This window comes from Harpegnathos saltator, unplaced genomic scaffold (genome assembly GCF_003227715.2).
Source record: "Harpegnathos saltator strain DR-91 unplaced genomic scaffold, Hsal_v8.6 scaffold170, whole genome shotgun sequence".
In the NCBI taxonomy this organism is placed as follows: Eukaryota; Metazoa; Arthropoda; class Insecta; order Hymenoptera; family Formicidae; genus Harpegnathos; species Harpegnathos saltator.
In genome coordinates, this window is record NW_020229951.1 from 167501 (window position 1) to 189938 (window position 22438).

The following is a 22438-nucleotide window of genomic DNA, read 5'->3' on the forward strand; positions in this document are numbered from 1 at the left end:
CGACGTATACATCTCTTCCGCGTCTTCGCATTCCTCGATCCAGCGATCGGCCGATCCATAAATGCTTGCGATCTCGCTCGCTCGCGAGTTTCCCGGAAGATTATCCGACTGTAAACGTTGACGTAACGGAGTATCTGGATCTCTGGCTGTCTCGCGTCTCGGGCTCTCCCGGCGACGAGATCGGGGACTCCCGCAGGCTGCTTCTCTCTCGCGGTCGTCATCGTTCTCCGCTCGCGACTCGAGCGGCAGATTCGGATTCCGCCTCGCGGAAGAAACGTTCGCGTCGCACGACGTAGGGGGTTACGTTCCCGTCTGAACCTCCTGGGAGCGCAATTGGCAGCCGGGCAATTGGCGCGAATGTGCGCCAATTTGAATTGAATTCCAGAATGTCAGAGATTAATAGCTGACGAGAGCTTAAGAGAGAGCTGCTGCCCCTTCCCCCCCTCCTCCCCCAAGTTCGCCTCGCAACTTTAAAAGACTTTGCTGGATCCGGGCGCACAAATTCTTCAACGGGATTTAGAATGTCAGAGATTGATAGTTTGATCCTACTTTGGCTCTCTCTCTCTCTCTCTCTCTCTCTCCCCCACTTTTTCTCTCTCTCCCCCCCACTTTCTCTCTCTCTCTCTCTCTCTCTCTCTCTCTCTCTCTCTCTGTCTCTGTAAAAGCGCTCCGCGGTAAAAGTGTCCGTCGGCGACTGCTGCTGCTGATCCGAGGAGAGCCTTCGGTGCGGAGGGGAAGCCGATTAGAAAACGATGACGAAACCTCCACGGATCCCCGACGTTCGCCGTTCCGATGACGATGGATAATCGTGGAAACGTCCGGAGGGGCGCTCGTCGTCCGCTCTTGTATGTCTTCATCGAGGAGCCGCCGGACCGTCATTCCCGCCGAGGTGGGCTCGTTCAAGGCAACGGGCCTGAGGAGAGCTCAGGTCGTCGCTTCGTCGAAACACCGCGCGGCTACGGCGTACGACGGCCCCGACGCGCGTTTCGCGCTCTTGTCCGCTGACCGGGCCCGGCCGGAACGGGCCCGAAGACGCTCCCGGCTCCTCTTGCCGCGAACGCGCCCGCGAGATAATTGGTAGGACCGGATTCCAGCGGGCGAAGTTAGGACGGCCCCTGTCTCGGGGTAATTAATAGTTTCGCCAGTGGGCCAGTCAGCTTCATTTGGCAAGGAAATAGCGCGCGGCCGCGGTGAGGGCCGAAGGGCCGCCCTTGCGGTGCGGAAATAATCCTTTCGGAGGCACGACTATCCTTCGCCCGCAGCCGAACTGCTCTCGCAAGGACTCTGTAATAACGTAACGGAGTTACGTTATTACAGCCGCGGAATGATTTAGCGATCGGCAAACCGCGCGGGTGCGCGGCTGCAACGTCGGGGGTCCTTCCCGATTAGAAATTTATCCCATGGTGCTGATCAGGTTAACTTCATTTGGACATCAGGTCCCAATAAGGTAATACTATCGGGTCATACTGGTAAGTCATGTAACGCAGCGTGGATATCAGGACCTTAGTAAGGATTCGTTCAGTCAGGTCCTATTGAGTTACCTTATGGAATCCTTATTACGTTTTCTTTTCCAAATTATGGCTCCTGATTACTTGCCACGGCTATATTGGATGATGACATTAGAAATAAGAACACTGACACGCTGAATATTCTTTCATATCATTTCGAAGTAAAAAGATATTTGCATGAAATAATATTTTAGACCCCGCTTGAGCATACTTGTAAAATGTTTCGGAGAAGAAACATAAAGTGAATATCGCAAGACATAAAGTAGTGTTAAAGAGTAAAGTCGCATGTCACGTTAATTTTACAACTATTTATTGACTGAATTGAAAAGAAAGGATAGTTTCTACAGCATTTTACAAATATATTCAAGTGATCTGAAATGTTTTTTCAATGCGAACATCTTTATATTTGGAAATGACAGCGAAAAATTGTCTTGTTAAAACTTGATAATGCAAATCATATTAGGTACAATGAATAAGATCCCGACAAGGACCTGATTAACCGAACCATATTATATCATACACTAGGTTGGTGCATTAAAGTCCTAATGTGGACCCAATCATTATAACCTTATAAAGGTCTTCCTTGCTCGTTTGTCGTTAGGACATTATAAGCGACTGACTCGCTCAGGATCACCTTTCATTCACCCTACTAGGTCCTTGTCAATGTTAGGTGAACCTGATGAAAATTTCTAGTCGGGCGTAGTTGTGCGCCTCGCCGCGGCCGGAGCGGTGAACGCAACGAACGGACGAACGAGCGGCATTCTTGGCGCGAGTAACCTTTTGGGATTTCAGATAAGGCACGGAACAGACGACGACGCGCGTCGAAGGATCGCTCGGTCGCGAGAGAGCGAGAAATCTCCATACTTCGATATCTCACGTGATAACATCGAGGTGGGAGCTTGATTCGCGCGGGCGAGCGGCCCCTCAGGGAGGCCGACGAGAGGCCGGAAGCTCGGAAAATTCGCTTGCTCGTGCTCGGGGAAAATGCGACGTGGCTGCTTTTGGAGTGTCTTGCCGAGCCGAGGGACGAGGCCGCTGATAGCTGCCGTTTCGCGTAGATAACGTGTATAATCATCCGAACGGGCGAGACGCTCATAATGCCACGGTTTCTCCTCCTTTCTCTTGTTACGCTCTACATTTTCTTCGCCCGTTTCTTTTCTTTTCCGTCGCCGCAACTCGCGCTCGCGCTCGCGCTCGCGCTCACGCTCGCGCGAGTGCGAGCGCGTGGAATAATCAGACGCAATTATCGCGCGACAATATATATTCGCCGGCCACGTCGAATTCGCTCGCTCGCACGCTCGCGAGCAGACGCGTGGAGCAAACAAAGGCTCGCTCCGCGCTCGGCCAGGCTGAGAAAGGGACGAGTCGATTTCTCAGGGCGGGAAACGTATCGCATCGCATCGTGTGTATATACGCGATCGCGCCGATCGCCGATGTCCATTGCTCGCTCGCGTCCCTCCGCGTTCCGCCGTTTCTTCTTCATCCTCGTTTCCCGAGGATAGTCGCAGTCGCGAGCGTCGCGCCGCGGGAGCCCGCGGCAGGGTTCGATTGGTTCGTGCCGGTGCGCGCCGGTCGTGAGGATTGGCGAGAACCGGATCGGCTCTGCCGGACCCCCGGGCGACGAGGAGGACGATCGGAGGCTGACTTTAGCGAGGAGGTAAGTATCGGGGTATCTCGCGCGAACCGGCACGGTCAACTAGTCGCCGCGATCTCGGGGGACTGGCCGCGGCGCGGCGCGGCGCGGCGGCCGAGCGGAATAATAATCTCGCGGCCGAGAGGCTGCATGCGAGGCCTCGCGAGGCCGCGGACTAAAGTTTCCCCGGCTCCGGCGGATCGCGAGAGAGTCACCGCTCCGACGCGGACGCACGCGCGCGCGCGTTCCGCCATTTGAATATTCTTCCCGGCCCGAAGAGGCGGCCCGCGATGCGGAGATCGCTCTCGGTCTAGCGTGACGGCGATATCTCGCGGCTTGACAGTCGCAGCTGACCGCACGGTTGCGTTTAATCGACGCGATCGCCGGGATAATTTATCGGGGATATCAACGGCACTCGGCGGGAGCTCGTTATTGAATATCCGTCTCTCGATAAGTCGCAGCCGACGTCTCTCTCCACGCGCGCCTGTCGCCGTGTTTTCCGACGATCTTCCGTTCCGTTTCCGAGGGCGCGAGTCGACCTTCGTGATTCTCTCGCGACGAAAATCGCAGATCGGCGGGCTAATTCGCCGAGTGATCGACCCGCGAGCTTCTCACTGGCTGTCCGTTACCGATCCGCGCCGCGTCACCTTGCGGAGCTTCTCCATACCTCCAGCCCTTCTTCCGCTTGGTGAATCTTACCTTCGTGCGTTCAGCTTGACTTTTATCGCGATCTCACGAAGAAGACAAGGCTTTCTCCCTCTCCTTCTCTCGGTTTTTTCTCGCCAGAGTCGGCGGTGGATAATCGCTTGTCCGACAAATCGTCCTTCTTCGGCGCAGTCACGGCGCCAACAGCGGCACCAGTTGAGCAAATCGATTCGGAGGATGCGGTTTGTTGGCGAGAGATCGTCGCGGATGCCTGTTACCTAGTCATGGATCGAGAGACGCGATAGTCGAGTCCCGCGACGTCGAGTACATAAATCAAGCGGCCGAACGCGCCGAACGAGCCGCTCTTCTACGCGGCAGGACGCAGCCTTCCCAATCGCTGCTCTCCCGTCCGAAATCTCACGCGACCGACATCACTTCGTCTCGATTGAGACGTCCCGCCGACGTTCGAAATTCTAACGGCACCTCCGCGAGAGGCGATCGATTTTTCCGCGCGCTTTCGCATCGTCCGACCGCATCGCTCTCTCGATCCCGGTGTGCTTCGCGATCGCTCCGCCACGCGCGCGGCGGAGTTTACAGTTACGCTCTCTAGAAAGTCCGCCCGTTCCCCCCCTCCCCTCCCCTCCCCACCCCCCGCCCCGGAATATCGGCCGGCTGAATCAGCCGAGGTGTTAAATCGAATTCCGCGCTATCTACGACAGCTACAAGAGCGAAGAGCAGCCGGCGGCGGCTGGGTGAGTGGGTGCCTCCCCTCGCTTCGTGCAGGTACCGAGATGCGGTCACGCGCGCATCTCCGATCCCGAGGCGAGAGGCAGCGCGGCGCGGCGCGCCGCGACGCGAGCGTGGGCGGAAACGAGAGAGTCGTTTGCGTTGATTTCGCGGCCGGCTCGGCGGCCGATTTTGCCCAAGTGACAACCCGGAAATTCGACTCGGCTTATGCGCCACTCGCGGCCGCGCTCGACGTCTCTGTATCTCTCGCTCCTCCTCTCCTCGTGAACAAGAGTTCACGAGCCTGCAGCGGCGGAGCCGCGAGCGAAGCGGGCGGGAAAATAAGAAACTCGCGAGACTTGAACGCGCGGACAGGCGGCCGAACGAGACGTCTCTCGTCTTTCGCTCCTCCGAGCGAGTGATTGTTCGGAACGCCGCGCGTTCCTGCATAATGCACTCGCTCGCCATTGTTAGCCGAAGTTGGCTGTCAAGGACGGGAAAACGCGGGAGCTCGCGGCTAATTTTCCCTCCCCCCGAGACGAGATCGCGCGCCAGTTAACCAACCAACTAACCGAGATGCTTCAACGGAATCCACCGCGTATTTCAATCAGAGAAATTTGCGCGAGCTCGCGTCTCTCTCTTCCTCTCTCTCTCTCTCTCTCTCTCTCTCTCTTGCTTTCTTTCACGATACGCGCGATTCCGTTGCTCGCAATTTCTCAAGTTCGCGCGCGCAAGTCGTGCGTGAACGAGCAGCGTTACGAGAAACGATATACGCGCGCGTTCGCGGCGCGGCAATGAGTATGCATGAGGGGTCAACGAATCTCACGTATCTCCGCCACCTCGCGCCGGCAATGGCCGGAAATAGTTTGTTTCCCACGTTTTGTGCGCGACCACGGCGCGGAGGGAAGGTCGCAGCTCAGCGAGGGGAAGCCTCCTCGCCTCGAAAACTGCAGTCTGCGCCGGCAATTATGTTACCTCCGCGGCGCGGCGCGGCGCGGCGGGACTGCAACGAGGGAGAGCGATTAAATCGCCGAGCGGAATAAGGCGAAGGAAGAAGAACGAGCGACTCTCATCGCTGAGTCCTTATACCACTCCCGGGCTCATCCTTACAGACTCGACCTGTCTCCTGGCTCCGGAGTTAAGTGCCGCCGCCGCGCCGCGCCGCAGCAAGAAATCCGCGCGCCGGATCGCTTCCAGTCTCGTGCGATGTCACTCCGCGCGCGAGAGAGAGAGAGAGAGAGAGAGAGAGAGAGATTGCTGTACGTCCTCCGCTTCTGCCGCTCGCGAGATTTTTGCGCCACGAGGGGCTCGAGAGGACTCGCCACGGTCGCTCCAGCCAAGTGCGACCATTGTCTCCTCACCTCCTACCTCCTGATCGTTTCCTCTCCCTTTGGAATAAAAATGCGAATTATATAATTTCATGAGAAACTCTAGTCGCCTTCGAAGGTCGTCCGAAAGTCACCTGGAGAACAATAATTATCTCCAACCTCCTGGTGGTGCATCTTGTTTTTTACCGCAAGTTTCAATCCCGCATTAATTTCGAGCAGCCCCAAGATCGAGCGAACTCTTCAGCAAAGTGTCTCGACGAAGTGTCCTCGCTTGCTTCTTGAGACAAATCACATTTTACCGAAACAGAAAAATGTCTAATTAATTCTGCCGTGATTTCGAGCGATCCAAAGGCTGGTGTGAATGTTTCTCCAGGTGGATCGTGACGTCATGAGTCCTTAAACCCGCGAGAGATCCACGAGGACAGCAATGGGCCACGCGTCGACCAGAGAACAGCACGGACTACAGGATCGCGCGGATTAACCGGCCGAAGCGAGAGTCATGGCGAGGTGGAGATGGGTGCTGCTAATCCTGACCACCGTCTGGACGCTGAGCGACGGCTACTTGGCGGTGCTGTCTTCCAACACGCCCGCCGGCACCGTCGTCTTCGAGGCCGGTGTGCCGCAGTTGGGCGGCCGCCGCAAGTACGAGGCGTCCAGCGAGCGCACCGCCTGGTTCGCCAGGAAACTCCTCAAGGTCCATCCGCACACGGGCCGCGTGACCCTGGCGAGGAGTCTCAGCTGCGACGGTCTCCAGTACCCGCGCATCTTCACCTTCTACGTCGACTCGACGAGCTCGAGGCTCGGTAGGCCCACCATCGACTACTACAGCCTGCCCCTGAGAATCCTGATCACCGGATGCGGCAACGAGAACCGCGACCTGGCAGCCACCAGAGGCTGGATGGCGGAGACGTTGGCTTCTTACGCGATGCCGAGCACTGACAGGTTGGCTTCGATAAAGCAACACATTCTTGCTCACTATGAAACCCAACAGAACCTTCTATTCTAATAAAAAATGCGAAAGGCGAATGCGCGCCATGAAAGGGACTCTGCTGAGAAGAGCAGCATGTTCAGCAGGATGGTCAGAGGAGATATAATCGAAATTATGTAAAATATTATGTAAAATAAATTCAAATTAATCTTCCGGCGAGAGACTGTCGCGTCTTGTAGTTTCTCAATGACACGACCCATCACCAAGAAGTTGTCGAAGACTCACCTCGATATATATTATATACTCCGCAAGGTATCGAACTAAAGATACGTCGTCTACCTCGACAGGTTCACCGAGGTGTGCCTGCGAACGTCTCAGCTGGTGGCGGCCCTCCGCGACTTCTTGCCCCAAACAGCCCTGAAGGAATGCGAGACTAGATGGGGCGGCGTGGCGGATCCCAGGTTCCTCGTGGAAGGCGCCGCTGGGGACCTGGTGTCCGCCAGCGAACAGTGCCTGGTAGACCCGCTGTGGAAGGTCTCGGTCAGCATGAACCTGCGTTGCACCGGGGACTCGCGTCTGACCGACGCCGAGCATCGGCTGAAGATCGTGTTTCATCACCGCCAGCTGGACGACACTGACCTGGGCAGGAGGGTGAGAAGAGAGCTGAAGAACCAGTCGCCCTACTTCGAGCAACCCCTCTACGTCGCCGCAGTGGAGGAGGAGAAGGAGCCGGGAGTGTACGTGACCTCAGTGAGGGCAAGGGACCCTGAAAACGGCGCCGTCCGATACTCCATGAGTTCGCTGATAGACGCGAGGTCACAGGCGTTGCTGGCTCTCGACCCGATCACTGGAAGAGTGACGACTCGGGCGCGGCTCGACAGGGAGAACGTGGATGTGCACTATTTCCGGGTGTGTACGACAGGCTTGCAGCAGGAGGGACTCCTGCTTTGATGAATCTGAGATCCTCTTTGACGGGGAATTGATTTTGAACAAGGTTGAAATTGAATCGATGCGCAGGTACTGGCAGTGGACGACTCTTTCCCTCCGCGCACCGGCACGACGACTCTTCAGGTTAACGTGTTGGACGCGAACGACCATGCGCCCAGCTTCGAGTGGCCCGAGTACGACGCATCGGTGCGCGAAGGAGTTCCCGTGGGCTCCACGGTGGTCACGGTCAAGGCCACGGACCAAGACACCGGTAGGAACGCTGAGGTGGAGTACTCCATCGTGTGCACCACAGCAGGCGGCAGCACCGCGCACTCCGAGGAAGCGGCGATTTTCAGGATCGATCCCAGGTTAGCGGCAAAACCCGCTTTTCGAAGACCCGGTTTTCCCCGGCGACCCGTGTGAACGTGTCAGGGTCAGGGATTTCAGAGAACTCACCGCCCCCCCCCCCCCGTCTACTTTCCAGATCCGGCGTGGTGACGACGCGAACCGCGCTCGACCGCGAGCAAACCGAGGTTTACACGGTCCTGCTGAGCGTCACGGACCAAGCGACGCCGCCGTCCGCGCGACGGAGCGCGAACGCGACCCTGGTGGTGCGCGTGTTGGACGACAACGACAACTACCCGCAGTTCACCGAGCGCACGTACTCGGCGGCGGTGCTGGAGGACCTGGACTACACGACGAATCCTATAGTGGCCCGCATCCGGGCTACAGACGCGGACGCCGGCAGCAACGCGGCGGTCCGCTACGCGATCATCGGCGGTAACACGCAAAACACCTTCTCCATCGACTCGATGAGCGGCGACGTCGCTCTGGTGAAGCCGCTCGACTACGAGTCCACCAGGAGCTACAAGATCGTCATACGCGCCCAAGACGGCGGCTCGCCGGCACGTTCCAACACCACCCAGCTGTTGGTGATGGTCAGAGACGTGAACGACAACGCGCCGAGGTTCTACACCAGCCACTTCCAAGAGTCGGTGTCGGAAAACGTGCCGCTGGGCTACTCGGTGCTGAGGGTGCAGGCTTACGACGCCGACGAGGGTAAAAACGCGCTCATCAGGTACACCATCGGCGCACGCGACGTCACCGGAGCCTTCACGGAAAACTTTCCGATCACGGTGAACACGGAGACCGGCTGGATCTACACGACGAAGCAGCTGGATCGTGAACAGTGCTCAAAGTACTCAAAGTACCTGCACACTCCTCCCGGTTGATCGTCGAGGGTCAACAATCGGGTTTTATTAGCGCAGCATTCTGTCATATTAAACAATTTTTCGTACGAAACAAGCGACATAACACATTCTAAGATATAATTGGAAATAGAAATTGAAATGTTATAAATATATGAAAAAGCATATAAAATATTATAAATAAAATAATAGAACTGCATTCATAATAATAAAGATAGAGCTATATTTCGAAATTTATTTCACGGTACAATCAATTTACAAGATCAATCGAAAGATTATGCGGAATGATATTCTCTCCTCCGAGTTCTGAGATTAAAATCGAGCCAGAAGCCAGAAGTCGCGCCAAATCGAGACCCTGCATCCTGCACGCAGTCACAGGAATTGTAATGTTGCGTCGATTTCAGATATCAGTTCACCATAATCGCGGCGGACTCCGGCGAGGAGGCAAAGTCAATGAGCGCCACGGTGATCCTCACGGTGACCGATGTGAACGACAACGACCCTTACTTCGAGCCGAAGAACTACGAGGCGGTCGTATCTGAGGACGATCCTCCGGGCACACCGGTCACCTCGGTGACAGCCACCGACCCCGACGAGGACGCCAGGATCCACTACGAGATCACAGGCGGCAATACGCGCGGGCGGTTTTCCATCGCGTCGCAAAACGGCCGCGGGCTCATCACGGTCGCCCAGCCGCTCGACTACAAGCAGGAGAAGCGATTCGTGCTGACGGTGACCGCATCCGACAGCGGCGGCCGCACCGACACCGCCTTGGTCTACGTCAACGTGTCGGACGCCAACAACTTCTCGCCGGTGTTCGAGAACGCGCCCTACTCCGTCTCGGTCTTCGAGGACGCGCCCGTCGGCGTGACCGTGCTGGTGGTCAGCGCCACGGACTCCGACGTCGGCAAGAACGCCCAGATCACTTACAGTCTGGCCACCGACAGCGGCGAACAGGCGGTCAACGAGTTCAGCATCAACTCGCAGACCGGCGCGATCACCACCACCCGAGCGCTCGACCGGGAACTGGTGTCCTCGTACCTGTTGACCGTGACGGCCAGGGACGGTGGTGTGCCGCCGTTGTCGGACACCACCGACGTGGAAATCTCCGTCACGGATGTGAACGATAACGCACCGGTCTTCGAAGCGCCGCAGTATCAAGGTTCGATCCCCGAAGACGTCTTGGTGGGCACCAGTGTGCTGAGGGTCGCGGCGACTGACGCGGATTCTGACTTGAACGGCCGGGTGAGGGAAATTTTCTTTCGAGCGAAGGCAATAATTAATTTAGCTGACAAATAACGATAAATCTGCATATACTTGTGTAACCATTCAAGGATTATTATTATAAAATGAATAATCATCGTTCTAATAATATCGGCGATCGGCGGTCAAGCTCGCTGACTCGACAGACTTCTCGTTCATTCATGATCGATGAGCTTTTAACCGATCAATCGTGCGAAAGTTCCCTCTGCAAAGTTCCCTTTCGATAACCCTGCCGAACTTTCGCAGGTGAAGTACGCTCTGGAGGACGACGGCGACGGTGCGTTCGCGATCGACCCGACGACTGGCATCGTGAGAACTGCGAAGTCGTTGGACCGGGAATCGGTGGCGCGTTATTCCCTGAAAGCCGTCGCCATCGACCGCGGCTCCCCCGCGCTCTCATCCGTCGTGCCCATGATCATCAAGATCGAGGACATCAATGACTCACCACCCGCTTTCGAGAACGACAAAATCGTCCTTTACATCGCCGAGAACTCGCCGGTCGGCTCGACCGTCGGCGAGATCTTCGCTCATGACCCTGACGAAGGCCCGAACGCGGTGGTGCAGTACTCCATCATCGGCGGCGAGGACTCCAACAGCTTCGCCTTGAACATCAGGCAAGGCGCCGACCGGGCAGAGCTGATCACCTTGGAGGAGCTCGACTATGAGTCGCCAAAGAAGAAGTTCGAGCTGGTGGTGCGCGCGGCGTCGCCGCCGCTGCGCTCGGACGCTCTCGTGCAGATCCTGGTGACCGACGTGAACGACAACGCGCCGGTGCTGAAGGACTTCCAGATCATCTTCAACAACTTCAAGGACTTCTTCCCAACCGCGCCGATCGGCCGGATACCGGCGGTGGACGCCGACGTCACGGACAATCTCGTGTACAGCATCCTCGCCGGCAACAACGCCAACCTCATCGACCTGAACAAGACCTCCGGCGAGATCCGGTTGTCCCCGCAACTCAATACCAACGTGCCGCGAGTGGCGACCATGGAGGTGTCCGTGACCGACGGTATCAACGAGGCGAAGGCCACGATGACGTTGTCGGTGCGACTGATCACCGACGAGATGCTGCTCAACTCGATCACCGTGAGACTGGACGACATGACGGTGGAAGCGTTCCTCAGCCCGCTTCTGGGATACTTCCTGGATGGTCTAGCGGCGATCATACCTTGCCCACGTGAGAATATCTTCCTCTTCAGCATCCAAGAGGACGCGAACGTGCACGGCAAGATCTTGAACGTGAGCTTCTCGGCGCGGAAGGTCGAGCCAGGCACGGTCGACGAGTTCTACAGTCCGCAGTTTCTCCAGGAGCGAGTCTACCTGAACCGCGGTATCCTCGCGAGACTCGCCACGGTCACCGTTCTGCCCTTCGACGACAACCTGTGCGTACGGGAGCCCTGCTTGAACTTCGAAGAGTGCCTAACGGTGTTGAAGTTCGGCAACGCGTCCGGCTTCGCCAGCAGCGACACCGTGCTCTTCCGGCCGATCTACCCGGTGACTACGTTCGCCTGTAGATGCGCTCGCGGCTTCACCGGTAGCCGTGAAGCTTATCTCTGCGACACCGAGGTGAACCTGTGTTACTCCAACCCCTGCGCGAACGGCGGCACCTGTCGCAGGCGAGAGGGCGGCTACTCGTGCACCTGCTCACCCGACTTCACCGGTGAGAACTGCGAGATCTCGCTAGACCACGACGGCTGCTCGCCCGGAGTCTGCAAGGGCGGCTCCCAATGCACCATGAAGAACTCCGGCGGCTTCACCTGCGAAGGTTGTCCTGTGGCCGCTTCGGAGAGCGTGACGCCTCTCTGCGAGCTGAGAGCGCGCAGTTTTGGCCCGGCGACGTTCCTCACCTTCGCCTCGCTCAGGCAACGTCATCGCTTGCATCTCAGGTTAAAGTTCGCCACTGAACTGGCCGATGGACTACTGCTCTACAACGGCAGGTACAACGAGCGTCACGACTTCATCGCTCTGGAGGTCGTAGACTCGAAAGTGCAGTTCAGCTTCTCCCTCGGGGACGAGGTGACTCGAGCCACGGCGAGTATACCCGGCGGTGTTTCGGACGGTCGATGGCACGAGGTGGAGGTTTCCTACATCAACAGAACGGTCACCGTGTCTCTGGACGACTGCGACGTCGCGCTCGCTTTGGAGCACGGGGAGAGACTGGGGCCAAGATGGGCCTGCGCAGGCAGGGACGAGAGAATCCTCGAGGAACGCTGCGGTCTCGTCACCGAGACCTGTCACAGATTCCTCGACCTGACAGGGCCGTTGCAACTGGGCGGTCTGCCGGCGATTCCGTCCAGCTTTCAGATCAGAAACAAGGACTACATCGGATGCATCAGCGATCTCTATGTCGATCATGTGTTTGTCGATCTCAATTCCTTCGTGGCTGACAACGGGACCAACGCTGGCTGCCCCGAGAAAACCGCCTTCTGCGCCTCGTCACCTTGCAGGTAACCGATAATGATTCGCAAAGACACTATAAACAAGCATCTCTGCTGAATTACGATTAAATTGCGAGAAATTAAAATACATCGAAGGTAAAATTAATGATCGATTCGAGTCTCAATGTGAAGTGAGACTATTATTAATTGAAATGATTTGAATCGAAGTAAGCCACGTGGATAAATTAAACAATTAAGGTCAAATGCACGATTAATAAGCCAACAAGAGAATTCGCTGATGAGGAATTAGAATTAAATTAAGAAATAATTGGGAAATTAAATTAAGAAATAATTAAAATTATACAGTGCAATTATATTGCGTGATAAATGCGTGAAAATTACGAGAAATCGGAGAAATTGCTCTTTGTCTTATTGTTAATCTGTGAGATGATTAAACGACTGTTTCACTCACAGGAACAACGGAAGGTGTCGCGAGGTGTGGTCCGGCTTCGTGTGCGAGTGCGAGGACGACTTCGCCGGACCGACCTGCTCCGAGGAGGTCGGCAAGCCGTGGAGTTTCCACGGCGACGGTATGCTCAGCTTCAACCCGCTACTACGACCGATACAGCTGCCTTGGCTGACCGCGCTCAGTCTGCGAACGCGGGCACAGCAGGCGTACGTCATGAGCGTGCAAATCGGCCAGAACAGCTCAGCCCTGCTCGAGATCCGCGACGGGAAGCTGGTAGCCTCGCTGGACGGCGCCGACGTCATTCGCAGCGCCGGCACCGTCGCCGACGGCGAATGGCACCGACTGGAGATCGTCTGGCAGAGCGGCCACGTGTCTCTGGACGCGGACTACCGCGATCGACCCATCATCTTGCCGCTACCAGCCAAGCTGCAGGGTCTCTACGTCGGTAGAATCCTCGTGGGCAGTCCCGACCAGGCGACCAACACCGAGCTGGCCTTCTTCGACGGCTGTCTGCAGGATGTGCGTATCGGGACCAACCAGAGCATCCTCCAGAGACCGACGGTTCAAGAGAACGTCGGTGCTGGCTGTCCCTCGGAGTCTGAATGTAGCTTGGACTGTCCGGAAGCGTCCGTCTGCGTGACCAAGTGGCAATCCAGCGAATGCGTCTGCGCCGCTGGCCGTGTCGGGCGTAGTTGCGAACGGGTCTGCGATCTCGAGCCCTGCAACGGCACTGGCACTTGCGTCGAGGATGTTACCGACGCGAGGCGCGGTTATCGCTGCGACTGCAACTCGCCGGAGTACTCCGGTGACTACTGCGAGATCAAGGCTGATCAGCCTTGCCCGGCGACCTGGTGGGGCTCGCCTGTGTGCGGGCCTTGTCACTGCGACGAGGCCAAGGGTTACGACCCGGCTTGCAACAAGACCACCGGAGAGTGCTACTGCAAGGAGAATCACTACCAACCGTCTGGGCTCAAGGAGTGCATACCCTGCGAGTGCTACACGACCGGCAGCTTCGGCCCGCGTTGCGACAGCGAGGCCGGCCAATGTCGTTGTCGAACCGGGGTGATTGGTCGATCGTGCACGGACTGTCCGAATACTTACGCCGAGGTGAGAGACGATAAAAGAGCGTAAGAGCCTCATTGTGTATTCCCACAATGGGAATAATAGATGGGTTTTATTTACACATAAGATTTGCTCGGCGGTGAGACTGACGTTAATGTTCGTTCGATACTTCAGGTGACGCTGAGGGGCTGCGAGGTAGTCTACGACGGCTGTCCTAGGTCGTACTCGGACGGTCTCTGGTGGCCGAGGACACTCTTCGGGATGACAGCCATCGAAGATTGCCCCGGCACTGCCGAGGGTAAGACTTCCAGGTCGTGCGACGACAAGCTAGGCGGCTGGCAATCACCTGACCTCTTCAATTGCACCTCAGAGGCGTTCGTCGAGCAACGGCATCAGCTGGCGGCCTTGGAGAGCAAGGATCTCACGCTAAACACTTACGTAGCCGTGAAGATGGCGAAGGACGTTCACAGGGCGGTGAATGTCACCAAAGAGATGTACGGTGCGGACCTCCTGGTGGCGGAATCCTTGTTAATAGCGCTGCTACGTTACGAGGAGAGCCTGGTGGGACTAAATCTCACTCATAGTCAAGACAAGGATTATGTCGCCCATCTGGTCGGCATAGCCGGAGCGGTTCTGAGATCTAAGTATAAGGAGAAGTGGGATAAGATTGTTGAACTTAACGGAGACAGTCCGGATAAGGTTCTGGACGCTATGGCGACGTACCTGAAGACCCTAACGGCGTCTCAACACGACACGTTCACCAGCCCCTTCGAGGTTGTCGACGGTAACGTTGGTGAGTAGTCGATCTTTTTCCACTTACTCGTACCCTACGAGCCGATAAATGGTTTGAGGGTCGGTATTATATGTCGATGTTATATATTTCAGTGCTGGGTCTGGACGTGGTCACTTCGGAGAGTCTCTTCGGTTACGAGACCGCCGAGTACAAGGAGGATCCCACATTGTCAACAGCGAGGCCTTCGGAAGCTGACCGGAAGGTTGTTCTACCCGACACCTCCGCCTTCCTCAGCTCTCCAACACACTTAGGTCCGTCCGTTAGTTTCCCAAAATACAACAATTACATGGCCGACCCCGGTAGATTCGATCCTCACTCGAAGATCCAAGTACCGCTCAATACGTTAGGCATCAAACCCCTTATGCAAGGCGAGCTGAATGTGAAGAACAGTCTCACTAATCGGAAGGCTGTGTTGAGTTATGTGCAATATAAAGAACTTGGGAATTTGTTACCGCAGAGGTACGTGACGTAATCTTCCGGGTTATGTTAGAAGAATCTTCTCAAGCATCCAACTGCTCAATATCTCAATAATGATGTTTTATAGATTCGACGATTCGGTGGCAGTTAGATGGGGCGTGGAAGTTGCAGTCGGTTCACCAGTGATGACCGTGTCGGTGTTGGTCCCCTCGGAGAAGGGTTACGAATCCTTGACGGGAATTCCTTTGCAAACTCCGATCCAGGTTAGACTCTGGCTCACTGAGAACGACGATTTCAAGACCAGAACGAATCCACAGTGCGTCCACTGGAGCACAGCGCGAGGGTAAGGCAATTACTAATGAATTGCGTCGACGCAAGACGAGATATAACAAGATCCATCTCGATTAATCTCGGCTACTGCGAACGGCTCAGGGTCGGCGAATGGAGTCGCATGGGCTGCACCACGGAAATCGAGGATAACTCCTTGGCCTTCGGCACTATCGTCAACTGCTCCTGCATGCAACTGTCCACCTTCGCCATCCTGACAGACGTCCTCGACCTGGAATACGTCCCGGAGCCGTCCCTGCTGGAAGATGTGACCAGTTACAGCGCGTTCATGCTCGCCTTGCCGTTGCTGCTAGCCGCCCTCTTGATCCTGGCGTTAATTCGCGGCGGAGGCACCAACTCGAACAGCATCCACAAGAATTTGGTCCTGTGCGTCCTCTTGGCGGAAACTCTGTACCTGATTGCGCTCAAAGCTAGAAACCCTCTCATATCCAACGAGTTTCCGTGCAAGCTCACGGCGATAGGACTGCATTACTCTTGGCTGAGCACCTTCGCTTGGACCCTCGTGGACTCTGTTCATCTTTATCGAATGCTGACGGAGATGAGGGACGTCAATCACGGTCAGATGAGGTTTTATTACACCATGGGATACGGTCTGCCAGCTGTTATCGTCGGGCTCACTATCGGCGTCAGAGCTGATCAGTACGGAAATTTCTACTTGTAAGTTGAACGAACGATTGAAACTGATAACTGAGGTAACTTGCGCCAACGGGAGGAAACAATAAACCGTACGTGTGATAAAAGTTGATGAGTAATCAGTCTTTCTTGAAGCTTCAGCTGAACTCAGTCGGTATTGCTATGTAAGCTATGAATTCTTTCTCATTAGGATAACATTTAATATCGCTTGATTCTCCAGTTGCTGGCTGTCGATCTACGAGACCGTGATCTGGTCTTTGATAGGGCCGGTGTGCGCGGCCGTGTTGGTGAACTTTTGCATTCTTATCATGTGCATCCGCGCGGCGTTCACTCTGAAGGAGCACGTCATGGGCTTTGGTAATCTGAGAACGCTCCTGTGGCTGTCCGTGGCGTCGTTGCCGTTGTTGGGCTCCACGTGGACGCTGGCGGTTCTCAACGCGTCCGAGAACTCGTCGACGCTGTCGTACCTGCTGAGCGTCGCGATCGTGGTCCATGCGGCGTTCAGTCTGATTGGCTACTGCTTCGTCAACGGCAGAGTGAGGAGGAATTTATATCAGAGTCTGTTGAGATGCATGGGCAAGAAGACTCCTCTGCTGGAAGGAAGCATGGGCAACGGGAGTAGCAGTCAAAACGTAAATGGCCACTCGGTAATTTGTTCCTCTGCCTTGAAATTCGTCTCGTTTTCACTAATCTAATTTGACCTTATCGCACGTTGAGAAACCGAGATTAAAAGAGCGAGAAAGAGAAAACGTGAAAAGAATCCGAGAGTATAGTACTGAGGTATTGATGATTGTACGTTTCAGCGTTCCGCCTTAGCCTACTCGTCGACCTACAGTGGAGCCGAGTCCGTGTGCAGAAGAGTCCACGTCGGCGTCTCCACGAGCAGCACAACCTCGAGAAGTACAAACAAGACGGGCTCGAGCCCGTATCGTAGTGATACGCACTTGAGGCACACGTCGACGTCCACGAGCAACTACAACAGCGATCGCGATCAATATCTGTCGTCGAGGAGTCACAGGTCCGCGCTACAGTCTCGACAAGGTACGTGAGAGGCACGCTCCATGTGAATCAATACACACGAGGACACACGATTGTCACATCCGCCGTCATATCTCAACGTCCTCGATAGAATCCACGGAGGTCACGAGAGGTCAGCGCAGAGAATCGGAATCAGACTCTGACGGCTCGCAAGCCGAAGGGGGCGGCAGGAGCTTGGACCTCGCCAGCTCGCACAGCTCCGACGAGGACGACGTGACGTCGAGGTCGCACAGGAACATGGGCGTTTCCACGCAGCAACACGTCAGTCACAGCTACCTGCCCAACATTCACACCAATCCCGCCGAACACCTGAACATACTTTGCTCAAACGCCGAGCTGTTCCCTAATATCAAACCCATCTACGCTCCCCGGTGGAGCTCGCAACTGCCGGAGGCGTACTTGGCGTCGAACGGTAAGCCCTGATGAAGTACGCTGACAAACGAATCGATACTGAAATCAGCAATATCAGCAATATCACAGCAATAAAATAATACATCGCGCGTTGCAGTAATGGACGTGCGAGGTAGCCAATGGTCCGGCGGCACCATGTCGGACAACGAGATGGCCTCGAACAAGACGTCCAGCCCGAACCCACTGCCGTACCCGGACATGAGCCCGCCGCAGAAGAGTCAGCCGGATGAGAACTACTCGGAGGGCGAGGAGAAGGTGCACCACTTGGGCGAAAAGTATCTGTTCCCGTATACCGCCGAGGAGGACCACACGGTGTCGCCCACGCCGTACATGCTGTCCATGTCGTCGCGCATCCTGGCGTCCAGCATGAGCCACCATTCGCAGAATTCGAATCACGAGAACCTGAGCGGCTCCGAGCGCTACGGCAGCCTGAAGAGAGGCCAAAGCCTGCACAGTTCTCAGCATGACAACCTCAGCGGGTCCGAGAGGTACGGTAGCCTGAAGCGCGGCGGCAAGAGGACGCCCACGGTGTTGGAGGACACGCCGGAGTACATCCTGCCGATGAGCGGCAGGATACTGTCCAGCTCGTTGACCCACGACCTGCAGCACAGCAACGAGCTGGCGGCGTTGAGGCAGCATCAGCAGCAGCAACAGCAGCAGCAGCAGCAGCAATATGAGCAGACTATCACCGAGACTGAGTGAGTATCAATGGGGGAGGGAAGGGTTTATTCTGCCGCGAGTATATACGAGGTGGCAGTCGACATAAGATGCTTGGTCTCTTGATCTACGATGGATTTGATGCTGAAGAAGCGGGAATTCCTGCGAAATGAGGAATAAAACGCAGCGCCATGTCGCGATATCGAGTACCTCGGTAAATTGTAGAAATAAAACACCACCTCGTCATGTTTGTAAGTGAAAATAGAAACTTTTATGTAAACGATTACCCGCAAGAAATGCGTCGTCCTGTTCGTTAAAGTATAAAATAATTTACAAGGTGACGATACAGATACACATCACATCCAACGTAATATAATATAATAAATAAAAGAGAAGTGGGCGGCGATCTAACATGTACGCGGTCTGTCCGAAAAGTTTCTTTTTCTCCTGCAGTAGCGACACCATCGCCGCAACCGACAATGCGTTGCGTTGAATACATTTTGTCTGCAATCAGTGCAAATTTCCACTCGCTCGTGATTATATCGTTATCTTTGAGGCCTCCTTTTTAATTAACGCTTATCAGCGCGTTGCTGTTACCGGAAGATTTTCGAAGAGTCGGGGATTGGTATCAAATTTCTGATAAAATTACACGCGTCGCGTGAATCGTAAATTTGCAAGCACGATCCTGAAGTCAAACGCGATCAGGGTAGAAAACGGAGGCACTAGAGAGAAGCGAGGCCTCAAGAAAGTCAAATTGATAGTGTTTTACTCTTCATCGATACAAATATTAGATTAGAACTAGAAGGACTTCCACACAGAGATGGAAGTTTCTGGCGATGGAAGAAACGCTGCAATAAGTGCATAGCTTCGCAGCTATGAGAATATTTCGAAGGAGAGACACACCTGATCTATCCGATGGTCTTTCGAAAGTGATTGTCCAAAAAAACTTTCCGGGCAAACCACGTATATCTAGCAGAGACGTAGACGATATAGAAAAACAGCGCAGATTCTGTTAACGCTCGTTAATGTGGTTTCTTTGGTTTCCCGTTTTCCCTTGCTGTATGCGAAAGGTGGCGTTGGAACATTCTAACATAACTCTATCTTTTCTGTGATCCGTGCTTGCACTGACGACTAAAACCACCAGCGAGGAGGTAAGCATGACGAAAATCTGCGAAAATCGCTCTTTCGATCTGATCTTGAAGAGTCGCGCGACGCGATTGTCTCTATATACGTTCGCCGATTTTACCTGTGCTCATTAGTTCGGCCAGCTTCGAGTAATCGTGATCGTCATCATTGGTTTCAGGAAGGATACTAATGCGGAAACGTCCGTCTGACGAGCTCCGTGCCACAAACAAGAACAACGTACAAAGTAATTTAGCTTACACTTAGCTTAAGTGTCCACGCGCAATAAAGACTCGAGAACGCGATCATCGATATACATATATATATATATATATATATATATATATACATATATATAATAATAACATATATATACATATATATTTTAAGAAGCGGCCATGACTGTACTTATATACTTAGCCATATTAATTAGCATGTATGTGTGAGTGCCTGTTCATATTACCGCATCCGCAAGGTCCGTCGGAATGATCGCGACGAAGGGAGATAAACGTTACACCGGGATACCTGCCGATGCTCGAGCCGATAACAAGCGACCGGATCGCCTGAAAAAATTGACGACTACTTATTATATATACGGAGCGAGAGTCTGGAAAAATATCGCGGTGTTATATTTATCTAATCGAGCCAGTCGAAAGATTCGCTCAACGTAGCGCGCAGAAACGCGCGAAGTAAGATCCCGTCGATTTGTAAATTATGTTTAACGAGCTCGCGCTCGAACTCGCAGCCGACAAATTATCGACTCGCGACTATGTCCTTGCACGGAGCTCTTCGATCGCCCCGGTCGACCCGCGTATAGATATCCGCGCTTGTTGTTATTTTGGGAGCTGCTCTCGGCTTCGAGATTTGTGTATCTCCGATGTAACGGCAGTGACGTACAGAGGCACGGAGAACGGAAATGATCTCTAATCATTATCACGCATCTCATTAGTCTCATTCCATCTTAAGTTCTCTCTCTCTCTCTCTCTCTCTCTCTCTCTCTCTCCCTCCCTCCCTCCCTCCCTCTCCCTCTCTATGTTCAAACTCAGTATTGTGCAATGTATACATTCCACTGTCTCTTCCTTCTTTTTCCCTACTACATCTCTCTCTTTCTTTCTCTCTCTCTCTCTCTCTCTCTCTCTCTCTCTCTCTCTCTCTCTCTCTCTCTCTCTCTCTCTCTCTCTCTCTCTCTCTCTCTCTCTCTCTCTGTCTGTCTTTCTCTTTCTCTCTCTCTCTATATATATATATATTGTATATGTATAATTTCAGGTTCCATTACGTCCATTTTCGTTTTTTATAGAAGTTTACAATCTTTCTCTTTATTTTACATGCCATGAAAGAAAATAAGAAGAAGAAGAAGAAGAAGAAGAAGAAGAAGAAATAGTAATGTAAGTCGAAACGTACAATTGTGCGGCGCGATTTTTCAATACTTTTGTATATATTTATATATATATTCGTATGCCGAAAGAAAAGAATGAAATACATAATTTATATACCCTTCAGCGGAGTTCGCTTCTTCTCACGCTTGTCTCTCCGCATTGCACCGCGACTCGCGACAACGAAAGTTGTCGACAATCAGCCTACAGCAGTCTGCAGCCAGTGTCGTTGATAAAAATTACCTTTATTCTCATTGAAAATATAAATAAATTACAAAATATAGAGTGTATGTGTGTGTGTGTGTTGTGTGTGTGGATTGATATACTTGGAAGAGCGACGTTTTCAACGTAACATCGATATCGACAAGTGCGCATCGCGATTCGATCGCCGGTCACGTCCAAACCGGAGTCCGATCGCAATCGCTCCGGACGAGAACAATCTCACTGGACGTTCTCGGTGTTCAAGAGCGATTATTACGCGCCTGCTGTTTCTTCCTCCCTTTCACCCCTTTGCTTTCTTTATGAAAGTATAAATTAGAGTTAAGCGATGTCTGACCGATAAATCGATGTTTGATTCTTTCTCTGTTAAAGAGTTCGAGTTACCTTCACCTTATCTCATCATACTCGATAATGCAACTGAACATACGAAGTGATGGTAATGAAAGCCGTCAGTCATATCGGACTTGGCGTGGGCGAAAAGAGTTCCTTTGAACTTTGTTCAACCGTCCTTCTCTATGTACATAAATTTTCCGTCAAATTAACCGTCAAAATGTATAAAAATTACAGCGACGAAGTTTAAAAAAAAAAGATACATATAAATATACCTTTTTATTAACTTATTTATATATTAAATTGTATAAGGATATTAAATAATCACACGTAAAGGGATTAAAGATCAACTGAAGACTCTTAGAATATCTCAGAAATGTAGTCGATTGTCGGAAATTGATTATCTTTCAACCCTTTACTTGTGGACGTCGATTCCTCTCTTCAACATCGCCTATCCCTACGACGAATGTACGCGTGCAATCCACTTTGTGTTACGCTCGGAAGGATCCGATTTCGGGTCGTTTACGTTCGGTTTGTTTCGCTTACGGCTACCAGCTACGTACGGAATGGCGTGCGGATGTCAGAGACTTCTACAACGGCAGACCCGAGTCCGCGCTCTCCTCCTCTTAGATACGATGACGATGACGATGACGATGACGATGACGACGACGATGACGACACTCTTACGCTTACGTTAAGTTACCGTCTAAGAGAATCCGCCCAATACTGGAACGCATCGAATACAAGATTCGCGCCCGACCATGGCACATACACATCACGATTAATCGCTAAGGACTAGGGAGATACATCGTCGCTACACGGTGCTCTCCGTGTCGGACGCCACGGAGAGGGTCTGCATCTTCGGCACGGAATAATTCTCCGAATGGCCGTGAGTCTGCGCCCGGTTGGATACTCTCTCCAAGGTCGAAGGGGCCGAGGGAGTGTCCTGGTGGGCCTTGGGAGGAATTGGCGGAGGGCTCACCTGCTGCGGAAAAGGGAAAAGTCTTTAAATGTCAGGACGA

General features: G+C 53.7%; 2 protein-coding genes across 11 annotated transcripts in view; one reads left to right on the forward strand and one right to left on the reverse strand.

Moving 5' to 3' along the window:
• The window catches only part of stan (protocadherin-like wing polarity protein stan), a 24737-nt gene extending 4423 nt beyond the window's left edge, over positions 1 to 20314 (forward strand). The window contains exons 2-18 of one of the 5 annotated variants that reach the window (XR_003112647.1): positions 6214 to 6782; positions 7116 to 7677; positions 7786 to 8063; positions 8180 to 8893; positions 9308 to 10148; positions 10413 to 12613; positions 13019 to 14120; positions 14250 to 14868; positions 14961 to 15327; positions 15413 to 15628; positions 15718 to 16290; positions 16487 to 16913; positions 17070 to 17307; positions 17396 to 17716; positions 17813 to 18413; positions 19443 to 19523; positions 19676 to 20314. Coding sequence is in view for 4 of the 5 variants with exons in the window: in XM_011137026.3 (XP_011135328.1) it covers positions 6340 to 6782; positions 7116 to 7677; positions 7786 to 8063; positions 8180 to 8893; positions 9308 to 10148; positions 10413 to 12613; positions 13019 to 14120; positions 14250 to 14868; positions 14961 to 15327; positions 15413 to 15628; positions 15718 to 16290; positions 16487 to 16913; positions 17070 to 17307; positions 17396 to 17716; positions 17813 to 18413; positions 19676 to 19706 (9534 nt within the window). In the remaining variant the exon portion in view is untranslated. Of the gene's footprint in view, positions 1 to 6213; positions 6783 to 7115; positions 7678 to 7785; positions 8064 to 8179; positions 8894 to 9307; positions 10149 to 10412; positions 12614 to 13018; positions 14121 to 14249; positions 14869 to 14960; positions 15328 to 15412; positions 15629 to 15717; positions 16291 to 16486; positions 16914 to 17069; positions 17308 to 17395; positions 17717 to 17812; positions 18414 to 19442 lie in introns of all 5 variants that reach the window. The other 4 variants (XM_025297127.1, XM_025297126.1, XM_011137026.3 and 1 more) reach the window with 4 other exon arrangements.
• Positions 20315 to 21093: 779 nt separating this feature from the next.
• Positions 21094 to 22438, reverse strand: part of spg (dedicator of cytokinesis spg) — a 49792-nt gene continuing 48447 nt past the window's right edge. For 4 of the 6 annotated variants that reach the window (XM_011137031.3, XM_011137030.3, XM_019840291.2 and 1 more), the window contains one exon: positions 21094 to 22401. In XM_011137031.3, the coding sequence (XP_011135333.2) occupies positions 22231 to 22401 (171 nt within the window). In that variant the 3' untranslated portion in view covers positions 21094 to 22230. The remainder of the gene's footprint in view (positions 22402 to 22438) is intronic. The other 2 variants (XM_011137029.3, XM_011137032.3) reach the window with 2 other exon arrangements.